Genomic DNA, 23,443 nt, shown 5'->3' with positions numbered 1-23,443 from the left:
ACACAGACGTGTGTGCGTGCATGTACACACACAGACGTGTGTGCGTGCATGTACACACACGCGCGCGTCAGCTTACTCCGCGGAGCACGGCGGGCCTAACGACAAAAACAAGAGGAACGCAAATCGATTCGTACAAAACGCAAACACATGCGCATCGCTGTGGGTGTTGGAGCTGACGCCGCTGCGAGGCTATGTCCGCACACACAGCTAGAGAGAGAACAGGAGAGGGGGGGGGGGCCCGTGACCGATTCGCCTCGACGAGAACGCATCGCTCCCTCGCTGCGACTGCATTGTCGCTTTGCCTTCGCGTCCGCACGGAGCGTCTCTCCTCGCGCACTGGACCGCGCTTCTCCCGGCCTCGTGCGCCATCTCCGCTCGTGAATGCCCCCCCTCACCCCCCTCACCACCCCTCCTGCCCCCTCACCCCCCCCCCCCCTCGATGTGCGCGCACGCAGCGTCAACACGACCTGGCCCCGGGACGTCGTCGTGGTGGTCGCCACAGACCCAAGACAAACACAACCCCCGTGGGGGTGGGGTGGAGCGTGGAAGAGACGCAGTGGTTTGCGTCTTTGTGATGATGACCCAAGACGCGGCGGCAGGAGGAGGAGGGGGGGGGATCACCCCTCCAACCCCAGCGGGACGCTTGTTGGATGAGCAGGAAGAGGTGGACTTGCTGGGTGGTAGGTAGGTAGGGTGTTGGGCCGAGTATGGGAGGGAGGGATGGATTAGGATAGCAGAGTGCGTTGGGCTGTGGTTGGTTGCAGTGGTTGGTGGGGGTGGTCGCTGGGGCGCAGTGGGAGTGGAGTGCGTCTCATCTGGACGCGATCAGCTTTTGTGGATTGCCGTGTTTGCGTGGCGGCGGGGATTTTAATCGGCGTTTGCGCTGCTTTAATTACCCAGCAGCGCTCCCTCCCCCGTGCCCAATACACACCCCAGTCCCAATACACACATCGAGTCCCAATACACATGCGAGTCCCGTGATCCGGGTCAGACAAACACCGAGTCCTTGGCTCCGCACGGGGAAATCTGTTCAGCTGCTGACGATGAACAGAATCGCGAAGGCTGCAAGGAGAACACAAAAAATGTATCTAGTTTTTTTTAATTGGGATTTAAAACTCGAATCTACGTTTCGCAGCCAAGCACAGCATGCCTCAGCACGAATGCGCGCTGCTGCTATATGTGGTTCACATACAGAGGAGAACATTTTGTGTTAAATGTTTAACAACATTCGTATCGTATTGTAATAGTAATAGGTTTGTACCCTTTTAACTGGTACAAAATCTGACACCTTTATACAAGGCATCATGTTTGCAATAACCTCAACACAAGAAGTCAAAATGCAAACAAAAAGAAACAACTCTGATGATGATAATGATATGCACTGTCCTTGAAGTTGATTGGTCCACACCCGAGACAGCTTTCTTTAGAGCCTAGTCTCCATTGGTGTTGGACCAGATGACGCCAAAAGGCGTACAACTCAAAGACAGCGCACTATCAGAGTACTGAGAGCTCGGGGTAAGCATTTACACTATGAGATCTCCTTTACCAGTGGCAAAATATAGTAATAGGTGTTTACCCTTTTAACTGGTACAAAATGTGGCACCTTTATACAAGGCATCATGTTTGCAATAACCTCAACACAAGAAGTCAAAAACATTCGTATCGATGCGAGCGAGAGGGGTTAGCCCGTCGAACGGATTTGCTCTCCGCGTGTGCGCGCGCGCGCGCCTGATCGAAAGCGGCCTCGTACCCCGGGCGAGAAGAGACGGCACACACCACGCGGTTTGATAGGGAGGGCATCAGGTAAAACAAAAAATGTCAGCAGTACCTGTCGAGTTTTTGTCAAGCCCGATTCTGCTGATGAGACCCAGAAAGTCTTGCCTTGCCTTTATTTGAGTGAACAAAGGGTTTTGTAAGTCTCGCAGAAAATGTGTTAACCTGCCTTAAATTTGACCACGTCGCTACTCGCTGATTTTTTTTTTAATTGTCGCGATTTTAAGAATTTAGTATTTTACCTTCACGTTGCAGCGACTGTAGCGGCCACTCGTGTCTGCAAGGGGTCACGTGAACCCGTTGCAACGACGAACAACAATCGACTTTTACTCGTGCGATTCGATCCGTGAACTTAATCGATACGGATCAATGAATCTCCACGCGTCTCCGTCACACGTATGGGAAGCGGTGGTGGCGGTGGTTAGCGCACTGCCCGCTACGAACCCGGTGACCCGAGTTTAATTCCCGCTCATGACCAACATCAGTGACGAACATCCTGGGCCTCCCATAGGTCGACTCAGCATTACACGAGTAGTAGGAACCCGGTGCAGTGTGTAAATATCGCCACTAGAGAGACAAAGGCGGTCGGGCGTGTGGTTCTGGTCACTCACCACGCCTTCATGAGCCGTGCCAACTTCTCATTGGTGCTCGCTAACAGCACTTGCCCTAATATTCTGTTGAAGGCTATATGGGGGATTTTTGTCTTTGCCTTGTATATAGAGTAGACTCAGTAGAGTAAAGCCGAATGGTCAGTGGTTGTAATCGCCAACGAAACGTCACAGGTACTCGAATTGTAAATGTTGTGGGTTTACTCTCCAACACACCGGTGTGCTGAAGTACTTACTCATTGATAATTGGTTCTTTACCCTTCTATCTGGCAACAAAACTGACACCTTTTAACAAGGAGTCATGTTTGCATAGACCACAATACCTGCAGTCATAATACAAACAAAAGACATAACTCTGATAATGTGCACTGTCCTTGAAGTTGATTGTCTTTTGTTTGTATTATGACTGCAGATATTGCGGTCTATGCAAACATGACTCCTTGTAAAAAAAGGTGTCAGTTTTGTTGCCAGATAGAAGGGTAAAAAACCAATTATCATATTTTTACTGGCAAATGAGGTTCCCATAGTGTAGATACTTACTCATTAGTACGTCTTGTTGACGTGACAAACCTTCCTAATTGGTTATTCCGGGTGGTGGCGGGTTTAACGACACATTGACATTTACGCGATATAACCCCCATCTCCCCCCCAAAAAACCCCTTCATAATGATGTAAAACCTCACAACGTGTGAAACTAACTCAGTGACACGGTTGTTAACAAGACGCCTGTGGGCAGCCGTCGCTGCTGGCGATCCAGCGAGAACACGTGGTGGCCGCCACACGGCTCCACGTGCCCTGAAATGAAGTCTCGCTCCTGTCTCTCTCTCTCTCGAAGAAGAAGAAGACGCTAGCGGACAACAAACCCGTCGATCTTCCAGACACCACGGCTACATCGCGATGACGACGGTGACGGTGACGACGGCGGCGGCGATTCCGCGTTCGTCGTCGTGGTGAATTCACCGCGCGGAACCCAACGGAAGTCGGCCAGCTCAAGCACCACCTCTGACCCTCCATTTCACACTGAGCCGGGAGACCCGAGGGCTCACATTATAGTGGATTATGAGGAGCATTTATGAGCAGCGCGACTCAGAGCGAAAGACTCGCGGCCACTGGGTCAATGTTCGGTGTCATTTGCCTGCTCCCCCCATCCCTCCTACCCCCCCCTCCCAGAAACACCCCCACCCCCCCATCCCCCCACTTCTCTCCACTCATCCCGTGACCCACGTTGTTTGTGCTTCGAATTGTCCAACAGTGTATACACGACCGCCACGAATGTGCTGGTGCACAGAGACATTGTGGTACGACTCTATACGTACACTATGTATTATGCCCGCATGCAAGCTGCAATGTACGTATAAGAGTATACGTGCGCCATATCGCTTGTGTATGTATTCATACACGTGTATGTGCGTGGGTCATTTAAGGCAATGGTTGTAGGGTAACCTATTGTTGGGTACGCGGGGGAGAGTAGTGGCGCTGTGGAAAGCGCATTTCTTGATTAACTCGGTCACCTGAAATTGTTTTGCCGAAAAGTTGTTTTACATGTACGTTGAACTTCTTTTGCACCATACGTTGACAACCGTGCTATCTGAACACGTGGCACTAAAACCAGCGTGGTGAAGTATGGCTACTCAACAACCACGACGTCTGTTTGATTGTTTTTAATCTCCGTTATAGAATATTTGGCTGCAATACATTTCCACATGATAAAGCCACCGCGTTGAGCTATCATCCGTGGCTATGTCGCTTCTGAAAAAAGCTGTATATAGCTCAGTGAGCCCTTACTTTGTAACATAAAAATTGTTAATAATAAAAAAAAAAATTTGCTTTATTGCCGCATGGTTTTTTCGAGTTCTCACCCGGTTCAACAAAATCATCAACTTGATAATTAGAACACTTACATAGAACGCTACAACGCTCTCAACTACGCACGTTGTAACCCACATCAGCATCCTCACAGCACGCGACATGCGATATCGCTCGGCACGAACACTCGGATGCAAACATCCTCTCGCGTCTGTACCGGCTGATATTCTCTCCCGTCTCCCCAGCTGCGCCCGTTCTCTCTAATTATACGTGTCCCCGATTAAACAAACAAAAACACTCGGGCGGGGAGGTGGGTGGGGGATGGATAATTGAACGTGCGACACAATAACCCCCCCGCCCCCTCGTATTAAACAACGCACGGTCTCAAATTCAATTCTACACAAATCGTAGATAAAGATGTGAACAGCAATAACAGCACCCAGACAGATTGAAAACTCGATTCTTGAAAACAGCTTCATATGTTTAGTTTTTCTCCCGTCACCCTCCTCCCGTACCTTCGATTAGCACGGCTGGCTACGTAGGGTGCGAAAGAAGTTCAACATACATGACAGACAGACAGACAAGCCTTACACCGGACCACGCAGATGATCGCGTGCGTCCGCGCGCGCGCGCACGACACGTTGAGAGAGAGAAAGGGGACGTCAGCTGACAAAATGCGCTGCCGTGAAACGATCACGGCAGCCACGGCATCCAGCCAGCCAGCAGCATAAAACATTTACGAGCTAAGTGCACGTTTGCCTCGGAATACTCCATCGCAACATCCCCGCACACACACACCCTATACTTATGCCGCTTTGGGGTAATGCCCCCCGTTAATGCCTCTTTCAGCCCGGTGTAGGTGGTTACGCGCGCACACACACGTGGGTCTCGCTGGCCCCGCTTCGAGTGCATGTATATTTAAAGACACGGGGGGTATTTATTTTAATTATAACTCGCACTCACGCCGCCTCTCCCTCTCTACCCCCCCCCCCCCTAATAAAGACAAAGATCTCCCACGTAGCCTTCGTAAGACGACTGGGGCAAGTGCTGTAAAGCGAGCACCCTCCTATGAAGGCCGGAGCGGCACACGGCGTGGTGTGGTGCCGTCAGCTTCCACGCCCGGTCACCTTTGTCTCCCCCGTTACCGATGCCCCACGCAGCCGTCACCGCGGGCACTCGTTTAAGGCCGAGTCGAGTCAGGTGGGCGACCCGCGATCGGTTCAAATGTCTCCTCGCCACTGGCGGCATTCGCTGTGTCCGGGAATAGAACTCGGGTCAAGGGGTGCGTGGTGCAGTGCGCTAACCAGAACGCCACCCGTCAACCACCCGCGCGCACGCAGATGCACAAAGACAAAGATCCCACGCATTGCTTGAACACAGATTGTAGTGGGAAAGTGCAATCAGCGAGCACATGTGAAGGCCTGCACGGCACACGAAGGGGTGGGTGGTCAGCACTACGCCCGGCCGCCTCTGTCTCCCCTAGTGTCGATGTTTACCCACCAGCACTAGATACTAATTTGAGGCTGAATCCGCCCAGGGTTCAGATGTTATCCACCGTTACTGGCCATGAGCGGGAATCGAACTAGGATCGCAGCGCGCTAACCACTGCGCCACCGCTCCCCACGCACGCACATACCACACACAGCCCCCGTTGAGCCTTGTTTATCTTAGGGACTGTACATTTTAGCGAGCCCCTATTGGGACTGTAGTGTCGCCAAAACCACGCAAGGCCACTTTTGTTTCGCCAGTTCTGATGTTTATGTAAACTTTTTTTCAGGCCGAGTCTACCTAAGAGAGGGCCCGGGCAGGTTCGGGTGCGATTTGCCACTGCGGTTGTAGGACGTGACTATTTGAATCGAACGTAGTTGACAGTGAACGAACCACTAATCACACACTTACGTAATATAGGTAGTGTATACTTACAAATACAAACATAAATACACCCATAAACTCACAAGACGTGCAAAATACACCCAAGCACATCCATAAAGGTTCACTCACTCCTACACAAAGACACATGCCACCCACCCACACCGCATAGCCCCAATAGACTGTTGGGTCTTCATAACGACAAGGACGCATGAAGACCGGCACGGCACACGAGGGGGTGGGTGGCCAACACCACACCCGGCCGCGTTTGTCTCCCTCGTGGCGATGTTTACCACACACCGCACCAGGCGCTCATTTGATGCCGAGTCGACCTAGGGGAGGGGGGGGGCCCAGGACCGGTTCAGACAATCGTCACTGAGTGTTGTTGGCCGTGAGCGTGAATCGAACTCGGGTCTCTGCCGGGTTCGTAGCGAGAGCGCGCTAACCGCTCCGCCACCGCTCCCCACGACATGAAGACGAAGACAAAGCGACAACGCGCGCGGAGCCTCAAGAGCAGAGCCACTCGCGTCTGCTCCAGCCTGAGTCTGCGCTGCAACCCGCGTCCTTCTACTCACGGGATCAAAGAGCAGCACCCATTAAGGCCGACACGGCACACGAGAGAGGAGGAGGGCGGGGGGGGTGACTGACAACACCACGCCCGGCCGCCTTTGTCTCCCCAGTGCCCCCCCACCACCCCCTCACACCCCCCCCACTCCCCCCATCCCCACCCCCCTTCACACCACCCCTCCCCACCCCTCCCAACCCCCCCCTCCCCACCACCCCCCACCACCACCCCCCTTTCCACCACCCCCCCTCCCCACCACCCCTCCCCGGGCGTGTGTACACACGAGCTAACAGCTGGAGCCGCCACGACGGCGGCGATGGTGGTGCCGCTGCTGCTGCTGCATCACCACCATCACCACCACCACCGCGTTATTTACGGGCGCCGTTCGCGCCCCGCGGCAGCGTCGTGCGGGCCGCGCGAGGTGCGAGCGCCGCTTCCCCCGAGCCAGCGGCGGCGCACGGACAAAGATCCCCGCCAGCCACGCAGACAGCCTCGGTAGAGTCTCGGGGGGCACGTGCTGTGAGCGAGCGGCAAATACTATGAAGGCCGGGGGGGGGGTAGGCAGCACCACGCCCCGGCCGTCTTTGTCTTCCCCAGTGGCAATGCTTGTAGGCAGCACCTCGTTCGAGGCCCAGGAGCGGTTCAAATCATTCGCCACCGAGCGTGGCTGTGTGTTCGGCAAGTCGGGTTCGTGGCGCAACGCGCCGACGGCCACGCTACCGCTCCCCGCACACGACCGTGGACATGCAGAGCCCGTGACCCGCACACTGCACGGAGAGGGGGAGGAAGAGGAGGAGGACGAGGAGTAACAACAAGAAATGTGCGGCTCGCTGCCAATGCACGACTGGACGACGGCCTTCCCATGCCGTACAGAGGTTACGGGGGGGTGGGGGTGGGGGGGTGTCACGTCAACAGAACGTGGCCAATTCGTCACTAGTACAGCACACCGGTGTGTTGGAGAGCCAAGCCACAACACCTCCAACACACAACCGGTGTGCTGGACTAGTGACGAATTGGCCACGTTCTGTTGACGTGACAACCCTTACTAGTTGGCTGTGTCGGGTGGTGGCGGGTTTTAACGACACATTTATATATTTACGCGATCTAACCCAAAACAACCTCTATTATGGATGATATTGGTCGCGAAAAGCCTTCGTGTTAAACTGAGGTGGGGGAGGGGGGTTCTCTGGCCATTACTTCACCACGTAGGCCATTGGTTGGCAAAGTGGATTTTCCAAACACCTTTTCAGATGCAACTCGCCGCTCGTGTTAGCCGTTACCGGGGGATCCAACTCGGGTTTGGCCAAATTCATTGCACAGCGCGCGCTAACCACTGCGCCACCGCTCCACGCGACCCGCACGTAATTAGAGACGGGGTATTTTCGCAAGCGCCGCCGCTTACGTTTTACATGTAAATTCGGTCGTTACGCGCCAAACGCGCCCGATGATTGCGAAACAACTCGCGCGTGACGTTAGCGAGATCGTGTTTTTTTTTATATTTGCACGCGAATGCAAAAACATTCACGCGGGGAAACGCACGAGATGTCACCGCGCACGGACACGCGTGCCGCAATGTGCACATCGTCATTCCCAAAGCAGCCCCTCTCTGCACGCCACGTGGAGCGGTGCGGAGGGGGGGGCAGAGACAAAGAGCCCCCCACCCCACCCATCCACGTGAAGCCTTCGACGGATTCTTCGGGGGGGGGCAAGTACCGATAGAGGGCACCTATGAAGGCCGGCATATGCGTGGCGTTGCGAGCACCACGCCCTACCGCCCTGGTCACAAACACGAAAAAGATCCCCCACCCTCCACCCCCCGTGTCGCCTTCACAGGCTCTCGGGGCAAGCCTTTGTCACACTCAGAGCGGCGGTGACGTCGCCGCATCGCTTGTGCCAGGCTAGGTGCACGTTGCGGCCGTCACTGATGTTTGTGTTTAGTTTGTAGCCATTCCCTGCGCGCCTTCGATGACCACGGTTGGCTGCGTGCGGTACGAAAGAAGTCCAATATGCATACGTCACGTCACGCCACGAGCAGAAGGGTCGCTACTGGCAGGTCACGGCACAGACCCAGGCGTTACGGGTGGCTCGAGATGACTGGCAGATGCACCACCTGTGCTCCCTGCTGTGCACACAGACGACACAACACGTACACAACACGTGCACAACACGTACACAACACGTACACAACACGTACACAACACGTACACAACACGTACACAACACGAAGGCGAACGAGGCAAGGTATCCTCCAGCATGATTTGAAATCAGGGCTCGTTCCATCACGTGGGGACGCGTTTAACAATCATCGGGCAAGTGCAGCGTGTAAAGGCTTAATTGTCATTAGCACGGATGGATGATTGATAAAACGTGCAGAGAGAGAGGGAGAGAGGGAGGGAGGAAGGGGAGGGTAGCAGCCCGTGCCTTAAGCGTGGCCTCGCTTTTAACGAGGACATCGGCGGCTGTGCAACGCATTCATCACCCGGCTGGGTGCAGAGCTGTCCCGAGGGTACGGCGAATCGGGGGTGTCAGATGTATCATCCAGCAGTGGATTTGATCAAAGTCTGATGTACACGTGCTGTGTTTGTACGTTGCCTTCGTAGGCTACGCAACTCGGGAATGAAACCCGAGTTCGATTCCCGCTCACGGCCAAGCTTCAAGTGTGTACTTGGTGCGGTGCGTAAACATCGTCACGAGGGAGACAAAGGCGGCCGGTGCGGTGCTGGCCACCCACTCCCTCGTGCGCCGTTTCGGCCTTTATAGGCGCTACTCGCTAACCGCACTTGCCCCACCAGTCTGTTAAGGCTGCACGGGTGGGGGAGGGGGCACCTTTGTCTTTGTTTCACTCGTAACCGGAAACGCACTTCGGCCGTCTTCTTTCCATTTCTCCGTCACACTCCACGGGAGGTGAATTGTAGTCTCAGCAGAAGGTTTGAGGCAATTTAGAGCGCTTCGGCTGACATTTTCCCGTGCGCGGAGCCAGCCTCTCCCTCGGGGCAATCATCATTCCAGGGGGCCCAATTTCTCAACTTTTGGGTTTTCGTGTTCACAATGTATGTTTTATATTTTTCTTTCTCATTATAGATTACAGCTTCGCCTGTAAGCAGTGGCAAATTCCTACTGTTAACCCTTCCAGCGGCATCGAGAGAATTGACACGAGTCGCGGAACGCATGTTTACACAATGATACCACGCCCTGCGATAGACACAGCGCATTCATGAATCATTTGTCTGCGGTCGTAAACCAAATGACGCAGTCCCGATCGCATCTCCATCCTTGCTTCGTATTGAAGACGCTGTTGCGTCCGCTTGTGGTAAGCGGCGTACGTTAGATGTCATTAGTACGCTGCGCATATATAATTGATGCGCGCATTACGAATGAATGAGCGAGTCCACTGTATACCAGTGCATTACCGCACCATCACTGCCTACGAACTCAAAACATAGAGCGATAGATTTTGATTCCAAGCTTTCGTGACTGCAGGGATTCATAGTCTTGGTTCTTTCGGTAAAGTCACGTAGAAAAGAAATGATAAAATAATAAAAATTCTAAAACATAATCATTTTATTATGATTTATTAATAATAAAAATTATAAAACAATCATTTTATTATGTTATATTTTTATTGTTTTATTATTTCCCTTCTACTCGACTTTACCGAACGATCCAAGAATATAGAGCGATAGATTATTGTTTTTTTTACTTATGGGACAATTGAAAATTGTCCAGAGCATTCTTCTTGTTTCCTCGTTTTTCCCCGGCTATTGGTGCCGCCTTTCACTCCGTTGCCCCCTCGCAATGGAACGCGGTGTGCAGGGAGTGACGCGGGATGAGGTCTTGAAACAAATACAATCAGCGCAGCGGCTGCGTCGTTCCATTTCTGTACGTGCGTGCATGTTGCACTTCTTTCGCACCGTACGTCGCTAACCGTGCTAATCGCGGGTGCCAGCCCTGCACCTCGCTCTATCCCTGCATGAGAGCTCGTAGACGCATCGTAATCTATTTGTATCGTGAGCTATTGGTATGCGTGGGCGCCGTGGTGGTGAATTGTTTACTACCTCGCCTGGTATACAAGAGGTCGTGGGTTCGATGCCGACCCTGACGCCTGCTGTACATTTGGAGTTCCCACGCTCTCCCCGTGGTCGCGTGGATTTTTCTCCGGATCCGCCGGTTTCGTTCCCCCTCCACATTTAGAATCTACGTGCGCTTGGAGTGTTTGGCCGAAATACATTTCCACGTGAAGGCGATCAGCCACTTCGTTGACCAACCATTTGTTGATAGCCAGATCGCTTCTGAAATAACTCAGTGGGCCTTACCTGGTAAAATAAAATACATAAAATAGTAGTACTGCAGCAGTAAAGAATATGTTTGAAAGACCTCGTTTTAAAAACTAAACCTCCTCCCCAATGGCAATTGCCGTGCCGTGTCTGTGAGTCGTTTGTGCCACGTGACTTGCCACTTCGCTCTGGCGGTTCGTGGCGAAGGCGATGTGGGTGGGAGGGGAAGGGGTGGTGGGGGGTGGGGGCTGGTGGGGGGGGGGCTGGTGGGGGTATTGGTGGGGTGGGGGTATTGGTGGGGGGGGCTGGTGGGGGGGGGGGCTGGAGGGGGGATTGGTGGGGGTATTGGTGGGGGGGGGGGCTTTCATTCAAACGTCTGTCCACGTGGCGCGTGTTTGAGCAGGCCCCTCTCTGGACCGGTTTTGACGACATTCATTTGAGTCTCACCGGCAAAATGCAGCCGCGCGTGTACAGGATGGTCGAGACGTCTTGTGACCCCCAATAAATTGACCCCCCTAAATATGTTTTTTTTAACCGATCTTTGGACATTCATTTCTGTTTTAAATAGACCTTAACTTAAAAAAAATAAGTTTCAGAGAATTAAATGGTGGTCACAAGACATCTGGACCATCCTCTAATTTCTGTTCCCTCCTTCCTCCCCATCCATCCGTGCTACCCACCTCCTGCCCTTTATGCATGCGTAGACTCAAGACCCTTCCTCTGCCTAACGCTGACATTTGAGCTCTCAATGCAAGATATAAATGCGCCCGCAGTTGTTCCTTCTGCACAGCGTCTTGAGATGTGGGCGCACGCAGATACACGCTACCCGTCACGACGAATTCAGATTGTGCGCGTACCGCATTCTGTACACGACTGCGTACACGTGCACGCCACGCTACAGCGAGTAAGCTGCGAGCACGCCCCACAGTTCTTCTCAGGCTGTTTGTTCGGGCGCATATCAATCGTTATCGATTCTGCAGCTCGTGTTCAATCGAACGGTCGACAAGTCATGGTTGTTCCACTGCATTGGCCCGAAGCTTGTGACATGCAACGCGTAAAATATCTGCGGTTAGACACAATGTGAACCGCTGGGGAGACAAAGGCGGGCCCCGCCAGACGTGAGTCTTGTTCCACGTCGCGCCCTCGCGCGCCCCGTTGTCGACCTTAATAGGTGCTCGCAAACAGCCTGTCAGAGGCTACACGGGGTGATCGTGTGACTTTGCGTCTCGTGTTGTGCACGCGTGCCACGGACGACGCGAAGGCGATTTGAAATCAGGGCTCGTTGCATCACGTGGGACGCGTTTCACAAGCATCGGGCTCGTGCAGCGTGTAGAGGCTTAATTGTCGTTGGCGCGGATGGTTGGTTGGTAAGGCGTGCACAGAGAGAGAGAGGGTGTGGGGGGGGGCGTGCGTCGTGATGACTGGGGAGAGAGGGAGGGGGGTTAGGCAGCCTTTTTAAGTCGTTTCGCAAAGACGTCGTCACTTTATTATTATAATTATTATTAATTATTAACACCGCCACCTGTAATACAGGTTTTTTTGGGGTTAGATCGGGTAAATAATAGTAACGCGATCTAACCCAAAACGCCTGTATTTATGGATGATATTGGTCACGAAAGCCTACTACGTGTTAAACCGCCACCTGATTTGCGTCGTTTCAACTCCACACTTACACATCGCCTCAAACCCCACACTCACGTATCGTCCCGTTCGTTCTCGTATCCGACGCCTCTCAGCCTTCGCCTCCACCGCCTACACCACCTGTGAATCGCTTCGATATGCGTCGTTTTGATATTTCCTCGCGGGGAACGCATCCCCGACGCAAACCGAGGTTTCACTGAATTGTGGACGTTATGCTGAAGCACACAACGGCGGTGATAACCGCGAGACAACCTCGCCTCTCATGTCCGTGTTCGCCGCACTGCTCTCTCTCTCGCTCTCTCGCTCTCTCGTTGGTGATGAGACACAGATTTTTATTGTTCTTTCAAATATACGCCACATCAACATCGGATAACGATTACAAAACGACGACATTACAGTGTATGTACATTCATCCCGTCAAGTACCTATATATACGCGTCCCTAAACCGTCACTAGGATTATGCTATACAACCACGGCGTCCTTCAGCTCTCAAATCCTATTGTCTTAATTTTTTTTTTACTATTATTTTAGGGTGGGGTGGGGGAACTTCGCATGGGTTTAATTGGAAAACAAAGTCAGATATTATTTTACCGTACGTTTTAAACTCCCCCCCCCCACTCCCCCCCTATCATCATCATCAGTATCATAATCAATATCGTCATCATCATCAATATCATCAGTAATATCATCATCATCAAATTAATGGACGAACTCTGGAGATGAAAGAGTCGCTTCTGTACCGGGCAGAAATCTCCCAGCGCGAGATGCAGATAACAGGGATATATATAGCACTTAGATCGAGACGTTGATATAGCGGAAACGAATCATCCACACGTCCTGTCACTGATTATTAGGTCCTTGTTTGCGTGGCGGGGGTTTATTTTTTTATTATTTTATCATGTGTGTAGTTCGGGTTTGTTTAGCTCTCAGTCTCACTCTGGCCGAGTCACGCCCGATTCGCCACGCGCCGCTTCCCCCAATACACAAACGCAGCGGCAGTGGAATTTAAGAATTAACGCGACCCCCCTCCTCCCAGCACGGAGATATCCATGGGTGTGGAGGAGCGGGAGGCGCTCACTCCTCCAACCCGAGTCAGATCTCTCCTACCCCCACCACCACAACAACCACCACCACCAACCAACCAACCACTCTTCATCTTAGCCTTGCTCCAAACCGTCCCTTCGCCTCTCCATCCTCCATCCATCCATCCTCCTCGTTCTTCTGTCTTCTCGCGTGCTCGTGCGTGCGTGCTCGTGGGTAGGTTGCGTGCGCACTCCGTGTACGTGTGTATGCTTGTATACATGTATATATTTATATATAAAAGTCCCACGGCGAAATCAGACGGGCCTCTCCATGGCGTACTGGCAGGCGCTTAACGCCGCGGGAGGAGGCTGCACGCCCGGCGGGTAGCCGAACCCGGAGTGCTGCTTCGCCTTGAGACGCAGGCTGGCCAGGCTCGAGTTGCACGTATCCCTGTACATGTACGCGGCGGCCGGAGGGCCCCCGTAGGGACACGTGGGGCCGGCCGAGCTGAGCGCGGGCCCGCTCAGGTTGTTGAGGCCCGCGCTGGGCACGCTGGGCACGGACGGTGGCACCATCCCAGTCGACATGCTCATGGTGCCCGGAGACGAGAAGACGCTCTGCGACGAGAGAGCGGCGTTCATGTTCATGGAGTTGAAGAAGGGGAAGCTCTTGGAGGAGAGCGGGTTGGAGGTGAGACTCTTGGCCGCCCAGTTGTTGTACGAGTATCCCGAGTACATGTCATCGTAGGGCTGCATGAGTCCGTTGAACTGGGGGCCGAAGCCGTTCTTGCACAGCTCCGCGTGCTGGTTCCGCTCACGTTTCCGCCACTTGGCGCGACGGTTCTTGAACCACACCTGGAGGGGCGGGGGAGAAGGGGGTGGTGTGGCGGAGGGGGGGGTAACAGATTGGAGGTGAGGGGGGGTGCGGCTGTTAGCAGAGAGACAGACGCGTCGGTTGCGATTCGCGAGGGTCGTGGTTTGGATCGCGAATTCTCGCCGGTTCGCGGTTTTCCACGTGCGCGTTCTCTGATAGGGTTTCGGTGGATGGGGCTGGAGGGGGGGGGGGGGGTGTTCTCCCGCGCGTTAATGTTCGACGTTTCGCACCCACGTGCCGGGAGCTTGTTCAGCTCGTTCCTTCTTCGGTAACCGATTGAAAACTGAAGAAGCAGCGGCTCCCGAGCGAGCGGTGCGAAACGTCGGACATCACGCCGAGCAGCGCGCGGTACGAAGAGCACGTACATCGGGAGGACCGTAAAAAACACGGCGCAGTCGCGACAAACGTAGACGGTGATTACTTCGCACACAGAGAGAGAGAGGAAGGGAGAGAGTAGTTGCGTAGCTGTACTGTATACCGGGGCGTTGTCAACCTGCGGCTCCTGAAATGCTGAGTGGTTTTTTTTTAATACCGAATTTGAACAAAAAAATGTCTCCTCGTTATTATGTTTGCCGATCCCTGTGCATACATATTGAGTGCGCAGGCGGTGCAACTGCACCGGGGGGGGGGGCGGGGGGGGGGGCAATGGGCGGAGTGGCCCCCGTAGGCACAGAGGTCCGTGCGAGTCGCTTGTGGAGCGAGCGCTGTGGGTGTGTGTGTCTGGCTTGCCGATGGTGCCCCGGCAGCGGTGGTGTAGCGGACAACATCAGTGACGATTATCTCGACCAGGGCCTGGGCTCCCCCTAGGTCGACTCAGCCTCAAATGAGTACTTGGTGCGGTAAACATCGCCACTAGGAAGACAAAGGCGGCAGGACGTGGTGCTGGCCACCCACCCATCCCCTCGTGTGCCGTATCAGCCATTTGTAGGTGTTCGCTAACGGCACTTGCCCCAAAAGTCTGTTCAGGCTACACGGGGGAGGATCTTTGTCTTTGCGGTTTGCTGATATTGCCTATACACTGCGTGCCTATACGGACGCAGATATACACAGAATTGTTGATTAGAAGTTTTTTTTTTGTGTGACTGGGAGAAGTAGCGTCTAGCTCTTAGGAAGGGCAATTTCTAAAAGCGTTCGCCTACTGTACAAGTATATCCGTTTTGCGATACGAAAGCATGAATGTTAATGACGAACCGAGTGAGCTTTATATTGTGTTGAATTTGTACAAATATCTGTGCACAAGATAAGCGTATTTTTAAATCACATATATATGTTTAAAATATCACCTTGTTTATATTAGCTGAAACGGCGTGCCCGATGTTAATAGTTTAACAGATCTGGTCACCCACGCACACACACGCGCGCACGTGTCTACCGAATTATAAGACGCACCGACATTTTTTGTAACACTTTAAAATACGTGGCAAAAGTGCGTCGCACATTTGCAACAATAGCAATACAAATTCAAGTATACATTTGCCTGCGTGCAACTTTCACTACGCGTTTCATCCGTAGATCCCAATGTGTAGAACATTCCAGATAGTACGATAATTTGCTGCTATATATAGTGCTATATATATATAACTAACGTCAAAGCTGTGTAAATAGTCGCTTAAAGTATAAACACTGCCTCGTACTGCGCTTTCACTGAGTGGCTTAGCGATCGTTTGCAAGCAACGTGCGGACTTTTTTTTAATATATAAACCGGAGATGCAGAATCGCTTTGGGGTCGGCATTTAGACCGGATCGGATTTGTAGTTTTTATCTGATAATAAAAGTGTTCGGGTGGGGCGTGCGTAAAGGCAACGTGAACCCTGCATCGTTACGTGAAGGAATGCCGCGTACGCTGTACAATATACCCTTACTTACGCACTACGTGTAAAGGGTTAAATGAACTCTTATTTCTTTAGAACTGCTTTTTTGTGTTTGATCTGCGGTCTTTCCCCCGGACCTCCCGATTAGCGCGGGTTGGCTACGTACGACTCGAAAGCAGTTCAACATACATACAAATACATCTACTTACATAGATTAACAAAATAAAACAAAAACTTGCATACAAAACGATAAGTGAATGTTTTAAGATTTGTGGTTAACATTTACACTTATTTTATCTACGTTTCCGACGCACGTGCTACATTCCAACAATAAACACACTGCCCCCGTGTCGTCGTGTATGTGGCTCACTGTTGCGATGTATAAAGAAGATATTTCGTGCGTTATCCCTAGGTCTACATATCAAGAGGCATGCGTGTGACATGCCTCAACACAGCGCTATGACAAAGATTCCCAGTACAGCCTTAAACGAATGTTGGGGCAAGTGCTGTTAGCGAGCAGCACCGCAATAGACCAGAAAAGCCAACACGAGGGGTTGGGATGGTCAGCCCCACGCCCGGCCGCCTTTGTCTCCCCAGTGGCGATGTTCGCACATCGCACCAGGTACTCATTTGAGGCTGAGTCGACCCAGGGGAGGCCCAGGACAGGTTCAGATAATCGGGTCGTCGGGTTCGACACGCAGCGTAGCGCTAACCGCTACGCCACCGCTCCCCACACAGTGCTATATATACAAAGACAAAGATCCCCCGTATAGCCTTAACAGACTGTAGGGGCAAGTGCTGTTAGCGAGCACCTATGAAGGCCGGAACGGTACACGAACGAGGGGGTGGGTGGCCAGCACCACGCCCGACCACCTTTGTCTCCCCAGTGGCGATGTTTACACACCGCACCAGGTACTCATTTAAGGCTGAGTCGACCTAGGGGAGGCCCAGGACCGGTTCAGATAATCGTCACTGGTGTTATCCGTGAGCGGGAATCGAACCCGGGTCGCCAGGTTCATAGCGCAGCGCGCTAACCACTACACTACCGCTATATACACACACACACACGGGTATTTGATATCCGCACAGAACCCAAATTGCCTGGAATGCGCCAGGTCTCGTCCCATCTTGCAAGCTAAGCAGCGATTAACCTGTCCAGTGCTTGGATGGGCGATCTTCGTCCTGCGAGGATGGAGATCGCTGCGTGCATGTTAGACTAGGTAAGAGCGTGGGTCTCTATGTTTACCTAAGTAAGAGCCTGTGTATCTCAATGTAAGTCTATGTAAGAGCCTGGCTGTCTCTATGTAAGTCTATGTAAGAGCCTGTGTATCTCTATGTAAGTCTATGTAAGAGCCTGGCTGTCTCTATGTAAGTCTATGTAAGAGCCTGGCTGTCTCTATGTAAGTCTATGTAAGAGCCTGTGTATCTCTATGTAAGTCTATGTAAGAGCCTGGCTGTCTCTATGTAAGTCTATGTAAGAGCCTGTGTATCTCTATGTAAGTCTATGTAAGAGCCTGGCTGTCTCTATGTAAGTCTATGTAAGAGCCTGGCTGTCTCTATGTAAGTCTATGTAGGAGCGTGTGTATCTCTGTGTAAGTCTATGTAAGAGCCTGTGTATCTCAATGTAAGTCTATGTAAGAGCCTGGCTATCTCTGTGTATCTCTATGTAAGAGCGTGTGTATCTCTGTGTATCTCTATGTAAGAGCCTGTGTATCTCAATGCAAGTCTATGTAGGAGCGTGTGTATCTCTGTGTAAGTCTATGTAAGAGCCTGGGTATCTCTATGCAAGTCTAAGTAAGAGCCTGTGTATCTCTGTGTAAGTCTATGTAAGAGCATGTGTATCTCAATGTAAGTCTATGTAGGAGCGTGTGTATCTCTATGTAAGTCTATGTAAGAGCCTGGGTATCTCTATGCAAGTCTAAGTAAGAGCCTGTGTATCTCTGTGTAAGTCTATGTAAGAGCCTGGCTATCTCTGTGCATCTCTATGTAAGAGCCTGTGTATCTCTGTGTAAGTCTATGTAAGAGCCTGTGTATCTCTGTGTAAGTCTATGTAAGAGCCTGTGTATCTCTGTGTAAGTCTATGTAAGAGCCTGTGTATCTCTATGTAAGAGCCTGGCTGTCTCTATGTAAGTCTATGTAAGAGCCTGGGTATCTCTATGTAAGAGCCTGGGTATCTCTATGTAAGAGCCTGTGTATCTCTATGTAAGAGCCTGGCTATCTCTGTGTATCTCTATGTAAGAGCCTGAGTATCTCTATGTAAGAGCCTGGCTGTCTCTATGTAAGTCTATGTAAGAGCCTGTGTATCTCAATGTAAGAGTCTGTGTATCTCTATGTAAGAGCCTGGCTATCTCTATGTAAGTCTATGTAAGAGCCTGTGTATCTCTATGTAAGAGCCTGGCTATCTCTATGTAAGTCTATGTAAGAGCCTGTGTATCTCTATGTAAGAGCCTGGCTGTCTCTATGTAAGTCTATGTAAGAGCCTGTGTATCTCTATGTAAGAGCCTGTGTATCTCTATGTAAGTCTATGTAAGAGCCTGGCTGTCTCTATGTAAGTCTATGTAGGAGCGTGTGTATCTCTGTGTAAGTCTATGTAAGAGCCTGTGTATCTCTATGTAAGAGCCTGTCTATCTGCCATCTCTACGTGAGGCTAGTGGCCGTGACTCGGGAATAAGAAGCGCCGAGTATAAATCCGTGACGGCGCTGCAATGGGGATCGGCATTCCGGCCAGCCGATCGACCGACCCCATTGCGATAGCGGCTCTGCTCGGCTGGGAATTAGAAGGAGGATGAGGGGCGGCGGAGGATGCTGGACAGTGGAGCTGCGATTACGCGTCGACGCCCCGTCTACCGGGGGGCACCGCGCTCGCTGCACGCCCGCAATTACCCCCCAGAGGGGAGCGATGCAATTTTCGTCTTACGTGCGTCATTCTTCATATACTTGGCCGCACGGCACCACCTAATTTGCCGACGGTCTGATTTATCCCGTATATACTCTCCTGCTCCTCCTCCTGCTGCGTTGCGTCCACGTGTGGAGCTGCGCGCGTGCATATCTGAACCCCCGCTACGTCGACTGTGCCTTAGACGAGCACTGTACCTAGTTCCGTGTGTGTGTGTAAAACATCGGCACTGGGAAGACAAAGGCGGCCGGGCCATTGTGTTAGCCACCTACCCAACAAACCCCCGTGCTCGCGAAACGGCGCTTGGCCCGCCAACAGTCTGTCAAGGCTACTCAGGGGACGATCGCTTCTTGTTTCTGTGTGTGCGCGCGTGTCAATTCCTCACCGAACACGTTCGCTGCTGGGCTGGATGTGGCGCATGACTCGCGCGCCACAGCGAGATGTACTGTATACTTGATGTGGTGGGGTCGGGTAGGAGCAATATAAATGTATGTGTATTTTTTTTTTCCGGATACGGACAACCCTGGCCAACGTTAAACGCTGGCTCCGTGTATAATGCTGGCGCAGCTACGAACTGGATTTGTGTGCAATACAGCACGCTGTTTGGAAACTCCAACGGGGAGATACCACAGGCACACTTTCGCATATTGCAATAGGCGCACGGGTGAATGGTGTTACACAGCTATGCACGGCGTGGAGCGGTGGCGCAGTGGTTAGCGCACTGCGCATCAAACTCGACGGCCTGAATTCGAATCCCGGCCACGGCTCAGCGGCAAGTATCCCATCGGCCACCGAGCGTACCCAGGGTGGTGAAGTATGGTCAAACGACCCCAGCGACGGGCAACGGCGTGCGCTTGACACTAATCCAGCAGTGGACTGACAAACGCAGCTTGAAGTTCAGCGCACATTACAATGGACAGCACGTGCAGATTGTGTTACCGACGTTGTTTATAGCGCAGCGCGAAGAGCACTGCGCCACCACTCCCCCCTCGCCCCATACATCACGCGTATTTGGCTCAAATGATACTCGCGGAATGCTTAAAATGGAAAGATAAAACCCCGCATAGATGATTGGGTTTGTGTACGAGTTTATATCTCTCGGCGAATGCCTCTCTCTCTCTCAGGCTTAGTCGGTCTTAGTTGACGCAATAACGTGTACGATGGGCTTAAAATAGAACCAGGACTTCTAAATATAAATATGTAGCAGCTTAGAGCCCATACGGTCCGTCTGTGTGTATGTATATATAGAGGGGAGCGGTGGTGTAGCGGTTAGCGCGCTTGCGCTACGAACCTGCCCACCCGGGTTCGATTCCCGCTCATGGCCAACACCAGTGACGATTATCTGAACCGGTCCTGGGCCTCCCCCAGGTCGACTCAGCCTCAAATGAGTACCTGGTGCGTTGTGTAAACAGCGCCACTAGGGAGACAAAGGCGGCCGGGCGTGGTGCTGGCCACCCCCCACCCCCTCGTGTGCCGTGCCGGCCTTCATAGGTGCTGCTCGCTAACAGCACTTGCCCCAGTGACAATTTTTTTTCACGGGCACGCCTACCGCATTACAAGACGCACCTCTGACTTCGGTTTTTACTTTCAGAGGGGAGGGGAGTGGGGTGGGAAATGCGCGTCTCATAGTTCGGAGAGGTACGCTTGTAATTATTCTAATGATAGACAATCATTGTGTCAGTCTGCTGTTGTGTGACCATACTTCACCAGTCCGAGTTGGTGAGGTGGAGGTTGGGGGAGGCGTAGATGCGGTTCAGATATTGTTGGCCGTGAGCGGGAATCGAACTCGGGTGAGAGGGTTCCTAACGCAGCACGCTAACCACTGCGCCACCACTCCCCCCCCCCCCACACTACACACACACACAACATTGTTGTGGTAGCAGTAGTCATATCTTAGGTTTTTTCGGTAAAGTCACCTGAAGACGGAAGCTTGAGTTGCCTCCGAAACGTCGTGATTTTTATTTAATTTTTATTTTACTTTTATTAATTTTAAAAATTTTCACCTACGTGACTTTACCAAAAAAACCTAAGAATATGAATCCTTGCAGTCACGAAAGCTTCAAATCTAGTAGCAGTAGTCGTCTAGGCGCTGTGCGCCCGTGTGGCCGGGAAGGTTTCGTTGCTCGCTATCCCTCCGGGCTGTGTGCGCGAGTCTTCTGCTGTACGTATATCACTTGCCGGGCCGCTTGACCCGGGTTCACAATTTGTCATCGTCTCTGTTTGTCTTACACTGAAATTACACCTCGCGTCTCTCGCTCACTCTCTCTCTCTCACTGTGTGTGCGTGTGGCTACTACACTAGCACGCACACATCTTACACTCGAGATGTATGCTCTCTTGCTCGCTCTATAGACCCTTAATTTATTTGTACTCTTAACGCTTTTACCCCCCCTCCCCCCCGCTGCGCTTTCCTCCTCCCCCGCTCGTCTCCACCGCTCAAACTCCAGACTGTCCGTAATAAAGGGGGGGGGGGGGGGGGGGTTTGGAGGGGGGTTGATTAGAGTCGCATGAATACAAATGTGTCGTTAACCCACCACCGCCAATTTAGGAAGCGTTGTCACGTAAACAAAACCTGCCGATTCGTTACTACCGCAGCACAACCGGCGCGTTGGAGACTAAACCCACGGGATTTAGAATTCGCGTTTCGACGTTTCGCTGGTCGCGATAACAACCGGCAGCCTCATGGGGCGACTTGCCAGCGTCGCAACTCGCTGCTGCGTCTTCACCTTTCAGAATGGCGTGGATCACCGAGCAAGGAGCAATTCGCAAACGACTTAGCCATGAGTAATACAAAATGTAGTCCTCGTGTTTAACTCGCTCGATTCTCACGAGCGAGAGAGTTAAGACTCTTCGTTTGGCGCTACGCGTGAAAATACGAGTCAATATCAAAGATCGTGGATTTTGAAATAACAAACAAAAACCATGTCTGATGATGATTTTCTATTCCTCAACGAGCAGTCCGTAGTCCTGAGCACGTCCCTACCTCCCGGACGTGACCTCCTGTCAACCAGCAACACTTTTTGTTTGCTTTTGAAATACTATCGCTTGATAATTCTGCAACGAATTCGAGTTCACCGTGAGCGAAGACCCTTCTGCTAGCAGTGGCGCGAGCGGGCAGTTGCAGGGCCGCGCCTTTACCTTCCACACCCACGCCGCGGTCACCGTGATCGTGCTGTCGGCTTCATTGTCGCAACGTTCGCAATGTGGACCCCCGCACAGAGCAATGCACCACCTTGCGTCAGACAACGGCGCCCCCCCCCCCCAACCTCCCTGTTCATGACGTTCAGAAGGATGTTTTTTTGTTCCTGAAAGGAAACTTACACGCGCGTTTCCGATTCAAAATTGTGGCGACGACTGCCGTCCGCGATTTTTGTAACCACATTACTTCCAATTGCAGCCGGGAGATTCGTTTTTTGTCTGTTTGTGCAGCTCACGATAAACGAAGGGCAACGCTTCAAAAGTCGGTCTATGAAGTGAAGGGGGACTGACCAACTAGCGACAAGGGTCTATATCCCGACAGGGTGTTCAAGGGGGGCTGGGGGGGGGGGTGCCCATCCCCAGCGGGGAGGCGGTGTGGATGTGCATGAGGCGCATGGGTAGACAGGTCCCGTGTATGCTGTCTGTACCGTACGCGGGTCACTTATTGGCAGGGTGGAAAGCGTGTAGCGTTTATAGATGGTGATCGCTCGTGCCAAGGTGTATGCCCGTGGTCGTGGTTTTCATCGGTTCGCGCCTGGGTTATTCACCGTCTGCTGCGTCGTGATTATCTGCAGCGCCTTTAGTCAACCCGCTACTGACAGAAGGTCTCCCCATGCCGTGTTGGGGGTGGGAGTTGTTTGACCATACTTCACCACAGTAGTTAGTTCGAGTTGCTGAAGGGCGTGGTGTCGAGGGGCAAAGCCAGTTCAGATGTCACTCGCTACTGATGCTAGCCGTGGCTGCGAATGAAACTGGGGTAGCCTGGTATCTATAGTGTGGTGCTCTAACCACTGCATCACCTCTCCACCAATCTTCTATGTATTGGGACATTTACAGATCCTGTGACGGCATTCGCAAGAGCAAGCCTTGTTGTGCCTTGTGTGTAAAGGCTGTGTCAATTTAGCTGCACATTGTACTTCGATTTTTAGTATGAAGGGCAAATGACCTTAACATCGATATGCTCTGCGGAATTTTGTAAATGTTAAATTCCCCGTGGAAGTCGATATTAAATGCGAATAACGACCAAGACGATTATTTACCCAGGAAAACCCCACTGGCATTCAAGGCTCGTTCTCCAAGGAGGGCCTTGCTTCATTGGGACGTTT

At 52.2% G+C, this 23,443-nt stretch overlaps 1 protein-coding gene across 2 annotated transcripts in view; it reads right to left on the bottom strand.

The window, feature by feature from the left end:
• Nucleotides 1-12,847: 12,847 nt before the first annotated feature.
• LOC144720598 (pituitary homeobox 2-like) overlaps nt 12,848-23,443 on the bottom strand; it is a 66,660-nt gene continuing 56,064 nt past the window's right edge. For both annotated transcript variants that reach the window (XM_078597454.1, XM_078597453.1), the window contains one exon: nt 12,848-14,414. In XM_078597454.1, coding sequence (XP_078453580.1) covers nt 13,875-14,414 — 540 coding nt within the window. In that variant the 3' untranslated portion in view covers nt 12,848-13,874. The remainder of the gene's footprint in view (nt 14,415-23,443) is intronic.

This window comes from Lampetra planeri, chromosome 9 (assembly GCF_965212315.1).
Source record: "Lampetra planeri chromosome 9, kcLamPlan1.2.h2, whole genome shotgun sequence".
Classification (NCBI taxonomy): domain Eukaryota; kingdom Metazoa; phylum Chordata; class Hyperoartia; order Petromyzontiformes; family Petromyzontidae; genus Lampetra; species Lampetra planeri.
Note: the sequence above shows the minus strand (reverse complement) of the source record. Positions and strands in the feature narration are given on the sequence as shown.